The 6,489-nt window shown below is 38.7% G+C and overlaps 1 protein-coding gene across 1 annotated transcript; it reads right to left on the bottom strand.

Annotated features, from left to right (window-relative positions):
• Positions 1-5,129: 5,129 nt before the first annotated feature.
• On the bottom strand, positions 5,130-5,751 carry LOC111911878 (polyphenol oxidase, chloroplastic). The gene has a single exon (XM_023907623.3). It carries the CDS (start codon positions 5,666-5,668, stop codon positions 5,228-5,230), a length of 441 nt encoding a protein of 146 aa, XP_023763391.1. The 5' UTR covers positions 5,669-5,751; the 3' UTR covers positions 5,130-5,227.
• Between the last annotated feature and the right edge of the window lie 738 nt (positions 5,752-6,489).

Below are 6,489 nucleotides of genomic sequence, written 5' to 3'. Positions count from 1 at the left end.
GGCATCTATTGGACATGCAAGTCCATAAAGCCATGATTTTTAAGGTCTCTTTGGAGTGTGAAGTCTTTTTCGAAACTTTGGAGGTGCAACTCTAAGGAATTGGTGATTAATGAGAATCTTGATGCATTAAGTTACCCTTAGTGGTTAGGGTTGGAACTTTGGCTTATGGAAGTGTTTGAGGGATGAAGTTGGAAACTTTACCCATCAAGACCATGGGCAAGAGCAGATTTGAGCCTTTGAGCTCTCGTAGTTGAAGAAAATGACATATCGGTTTAAGTTGTCTATACTCATCACCATGACATGGTTGAGGTAGCCACGACGTGGTGACATGGTCAAGACATGTATGTTTTATCGGTATGTGGCCACGTCGTGGCCAAGGAGGCCATGACATGGAGACTAGTTGGGTTGACTTTTGACTTTAACTAAGTTTGAATTAGGGGTATTTTTGGTATTTTGATTTGTAGTCTAGGTTTTGGTCGATGTTAAGTTGGTTTATCAAACGTGTTGTTGCAGCTATTACTTCTGTCTGTGAGGTGAGTCTTCTCACTGTATCCATTGGTCGAAGACACCAATGTCAGCCCATTATCATGTTATGTAGAATGCTAGCCGTTATGTGAATGTATTATAAATGTTTGCATGTTCGGGTTGAAATAAACCCCATGGAGGAGCCCACTATTATACGATCGGGTTGAAATAAACCCCAGGGCGGGGCCCATTATGGTATGACGGGTTGAAATAAACCCCAGGGTGGGGCCCACTATCATTTATCGGGTTGAAATAAATCCCAGGGCTAGGCCCATATTTGTTTATTGAGTTGGAATATACCCAGGGCTAGGCCCAATTTATTTGTTTGGTATTCGGTACTTTGGTTGAACTCACTAAGCATTGAGCTTACAGTTTATGTTTATGGTTTTAGGTACTTTCGGTACGAAAGGGAAGGGCCCGACGTGACGGCACAACATCATCCCCTTATGATTTCTATACTTTTTGAGTATTTGTACTATGATATTTGATATAACCTTTGGTGATGGTTTTGAACTAATTGATGAATGAAACTATTGGATCTTAAAATGAAAACTTTTACCACTGATTTTGGGTTGTTACAAAATCAGGAAAAAAAATGACTTTCCAAAAAACCGTGAATTCTAGGCTTTTTGAAAAAGTCACTAAGGAGTTTTAAAAGCATACCCAAACACACCCTTTACGTTGTTTATAAAATAGGAAATTAATGATGAGCCCCCCTCCCGGCAAGACCCAAGAATTGATGGATTTCTATGGGTATCTTCAGTGCCGACCAATTCTCTATCACCTTGATTTTGGAAGGGACCATGTGTATGCCCTCGTCGCTTACCACGAGACCTAGGAAAGTTACCTTCCGAATCCATAATTCACACTTGGAGAATTTTGTGTACAGCTTCCCCGATCTAAGTGTTTCTAGCACTTGTCTCAAGTGTTGTTTGTGATCTTCCTCGCTTCTTGAATAGACAAGTATATCGTCTATGAGCACGATAACAAACTTGTCTAGGAAAGGGCGACACACCCGTTTCATTAGCTAACTTATCTCTTCGACCCTAGTGAGTGCCCAAGACTCAACCTTTTCTTGCCATGTTGTTATATCTCTTCTTTTTGTCCCCCTTTTTCCATGTTTGATGGACTTAAGTAATGGTATCTCATAAAGTCTGCAATTTTATGAATCTCCAGGTCAAATAGAGCATTTAGTGTCTTGGATATAAATTATAATCAAGTTTTGATGTCATGCATGGGGTTTTAGTCATTAAACCCTCTTTTCGAACTAAATTGGAAAGGCATCTATTGGACATGCAAGTCCATAAAGCCATGATTTTTAAGGTCTCTTTGGAGTGTGAAGTCTTGCTCGAAACTTTGGAGGTGCAACTCTAAGGAATTGGTGATTAATGAGAATCTTGATGCATTAAGTTACCCTTAGTGGTTAGGGTTGGAACTTTGGCTTATGGAAGTGTTTGAGGGATGAAGTTGGAAACTTTACCCATCAAGACCATGGGCAAGAGCAGATTTGAGCCTTTGAGCTCTCGTAGTTGAAGAAAATGACATATCGGTTTAAGTTGTCTATACTCATCACCATGACATGGTTGAGGTAGCCACGACGTGGTGACATGGTCAAGACATGTATGTTTTATCGGTATGTGGCCACGTCGTGGCCAAGGAGGCCATGACATGGAGACTAGTTGGGTTGACTTTTGACTTTAACTAAGTTTGAATTAGGGGTATTTTTGGTATTTTGATTTGTAGTCTAGGTTTTGGTCGATGTTAAGTTGGTTTATCAAACGTGTTGTTGCAGCTATTTCTTCTGTCTGTGAGGTGAGTCTTCTCACTGTATCCTTTGGTCGAAGACACCAATGTCGGCCCATTATCATGTTATGTAGAATGCTAGCTGTTATGTGAATGTATTATAAATGTTTGCATGTTCGGGTTGAAATAAACCCCATGGAGGAGCCCACTATTATACGATCGGGTTGAAATAAACCCCAGGGCGGGGCCCATTATGGTATGACGGGTTGAAATAAACCCCAGGGTGGGGCCCATTATCGTTTATCGGGTTGAAATAAATCCCAGGGCTAGGCCCATATTTGTTTATTGAGTTGGAATATACCCAGGGCTAGGCCCAATTTATTTGTTTGGTATTCGGTACTTTGGTTGAACTCACTAAGCATTGAGCTTACAGTTTATGTTTATGGTTTTAGGTACTTTCGGTACGAAAGGGAAGGGCCCGACGTGACGGCACAACATCATCCCCTTATGATTTCTATACTTTTTGAGTATTTGTACTATGATATTTGATATAACCTTTGGTGATGGTTTTGAACTAATTGATGAATGAAACTATTGGATCTTAAAATGAAAACTTTTACCACTGATTTTGCGTTGTTACAAAATCAGGAAAAAAAATGACTTTCCAAAAAACCATGAATTCTAGGCTTTTTGAAAAAGTCACTAAGGAGTTTTAAAAGCATACCCAAACACACCCTTTACGTTGTTTATAAAATAGGAAATTAATGATGAGCCCCCCTCCCGGCAAGACCCAAGAATTGACGGATTTCTATGGGTATCTTCAGTGCCGACCAATTCTCTATCACCTTGATTTTGGAAGTGTCCATGTGTATGCCCTCGTCGCTTACCACGAGACCTAGGAAAGTTACCTTCCGAATCCATAATTCACACTTGGAGAATTTTGTGTACAGCTTCTCCGATCTAAGTGTTTCCAGCACTTGTCTCAAGTGTTGTTTGTGATCTTCCTCGCTTCTTGAATAGACAAGTATATCGTCTATGAGCACGATAACAAACTTGTCTAGGAAAGGGCGACACACCCGGTTCATTAGCTAACTTATCTCTTCGACCCTAGTGAGTGCCCAAGACTCAACCTTTTCTTGCCATGTTGTTATATCTCTTCTTTTTGTCCCCCTTTTTCCATGTTTGATGGACTTAAGTAATGGTATCTCATAAAGTCTGCAATTTTATGAATCTCCAGGTCAAATAGAGCATTTAGTGTCTTGGATATAAATTATAATCAAGTTTTGATGTCATGCATGGGGTTTTAGTCATTAAACCCTCTTTTCGACCTAAATTGGAAAGGCATCTATTGGACATGCAAGTCCATAAAGCCATGATTTTTAAGGTCTCTTTGGAGTGTGAAGTCTTGCTCGAAACTTTGGAGGTGCCACTCTAAGGAATTGGTGATTAATGAGAATCTTGATGCATTAAGTTACCCTTAGTGGTTAGGGTTGGAACTTTGGCTTATGGAAGTGTTTGAGGGATGAAGTTGGAAACTTTACCCATCAAGACCATGGGCAAGAGCAGATTTGAGCCTTTGAGCTCTCGTAGTTGAAGAAAATGACATATCGGTTTAAGTTGTCTATACTCATCACCATGACATGGTTGAGGTAGCCACGACGTGGTGACATGGTCAAGACATGTATGTTTTATCGGTATGTGGCCACGTCGTGGCCAAGGAGGCCATGACATGGAGACTAGTTGGGTTGACTTTTGACTTTAACTAAGTTTGAATTAGGGGTATTTTTGGTATTTTGATTTGTAGTCTAGGTTTTGGTCGATGTTAAGTTGGTTTATCAAACGTGTTGTTGCAGCTATTTCTTCTGTCTGTGAGGTGAGTCTTCTCACTGTATCCTTTGGTCGAAGACACCAATGTCGGCCCATTATCATGTTATGTAGAATGCTAGCTGTTATGTGAATGTTGTATAAATGTTTGCATGTTCGGGTTGAAATAAACCCCATGGAGGAGCCCACTATTATACGATCGGGTTGAAATAAACCCCAGGGCGGGGCCCATTATGGTATGATCGGGTTGAAATAAACCCCAGGGTGGGGCCCACTATCGTTTATCGGGTTGAAATAAATCCTAGGGCTAGGCCCATATTTGTTTATTGAGTTGGAATATACCCAGGGCTAGGCCCAATTTATTTGTTTGGTATTCGGTACTTTGGTTGAACTCACTAAGCATTGAGCTTACAGTTTATGTTTATGGTTTTAGGTACTTTCGGTACGAAAGGGAAGGGCCCGACGTGACGGCACAACATCATCCCCTTATGATTTCCGTACTTTTTGAGTATTTGTACTATGATATTTGATATAACCTTTGGTGATGGTTTTGAACTAATTGATGAATGAAACTATTGGATCTTAAAATGAAAACTTTTACCACTGATTTTGGGTTGTTACAAAATCAGGAAAAAAAATGACTTTCCAAAAAACCATGAATTCTAGGCTTTTTGAAAAAGTCACTAAGAAGTTTTAAAAGCATACCCAAACACACCCTTTACGTTGTTTATAAAATAGGAAATTAATGATGAGCCCCCCTCTCTCTCCCCCCCCCCCCCCCCCCCCCCCACCACACACTGTTAAACAAAAACAAAAGATATTATAATGCTTATAACCCTGTCCCATATTTTCAACCATCTATTACAATTTCATAAAGACATATTAAAGATGGTATAACGACGGTTGTTATTATTTCAATATTGATCATATGATCATAGGATCTTAGGATTTCACCTAAGTAATCGATCTCAATTAGTAGGACTTACGATTCAATTCGTTTTTACGATCTTATAAAAAGGAAAAATAATAAATGGATCTTGACAACATTAAGTATAACATTTATTATAAGGGATCATAAACCACTCGATAACAAAAGAAAATAACTAAGATAAGAACTCATTAATTAATTAATTAATCACTCATTCTCAATCTTAATACCACCAATTGTGACATGAACATTTTCACACCTTGGCACCAATTTCACCACCACATCTTCGTCATCTTCTTCGACACCCAAATCCTCCAATAACTCACTTATTCCAATTCTCAACTGTGTCTTTTTCACCTTCCCACCATCACCACTATGTCCGTTCCTGTGCTTATGTGGCACGTTCACAAAGCTACCGGCACACTCAGCTTTCTCAGCCCCACCACCAGCCGCTGTCTCCTCATCCTCATCGTTAATGAACACATCAAACTTCACAAACTCATTTCTATTGATTTCTATCCCTTCTATCACCAATACTTCTTCTTCCTCCTTCTCTCTTTCCTTCTTTGCTGGCCTCGCCACCATCACCGTCGTTGGTTTGTCTAGACTCATCGGAAAAGTGGCAGGTGTAGTTGGTATTCCGGCCATGTTGGGTTTGCTAAAAAGAAGTTAAAGAACCTTGTGATCAATGCAAAGAGCTTTTCATTTCTGCTAAATCTTTATAATAAACAATTCAATTAAGCTTCTCTATTATCATTGGCTATAGTATTATTATTATTTTTTTTATTTTTGTAATTTGCGTGACAGACGGACAAACACACCAATTGCAATTTTTGCGTAATTTATGTGAAATACACGTGTGTAATACGTCGTTTCTTAAAGTATGCGATTATGATCTTATCCGTAATTAATTTGGTAAAAAGGTGGCGTTAACAAATTAACAAATGAACTCGTCAATGAAGTAATCTGCTTTTTTCTATAAAAATAATATTATGGAAATATATTCAAAAATATATTAAAACAACTGACCCAATAGACATTTGACCTTTGTCTTATCGGAAATCTTCGGCGTCTATTTGGTGCACAAGTTCGAACTAATTTATAAAATTAGAATGTAAAATTAGTAAAAACTAAGTTATACTGATAAAATTAAAGAAATTATAATTATTTAAATTACATTAAATTTTGTGTTTAGAGGACTTGATAATTACATTAAATTACTTTATCCATCTCATCACACATATATACCCAAAAACATGCCCGCTAACCCCATCCACAATGACACGCATATGCATAATCTAAGCCCACAAGCTTAAATTGATGTCGGCCCCATCCTCCACCTAAGGTGTTCCACATATCCATATCTGAAAATCCGATATAAAAATTCCGAAATTTGGATATCTGGTTATTCGGATGCGGATACGGATGGCGATTTCATAAAAGTTCAGATATCCAAACCCAAAAGGGAC

This window comes from Lactuca sativa, chromosome 4 (assembly GCF_002870075.4).
Source record: "Lactuca sativa cultivar Salinas chromosome 4, Lsat_Salinas_v11, whole genome shotgun sequence".
Classification (NCBI taxonomy): Eukaryota; Viridiplantae; Streptophyta; class Magnoliopsida; order Asterales; family Asteraceae; genus Lactuca; species Lactuca sativa.
This window is presented reverse-complemented; position numbering and strand designations above follow the sequence as displayed.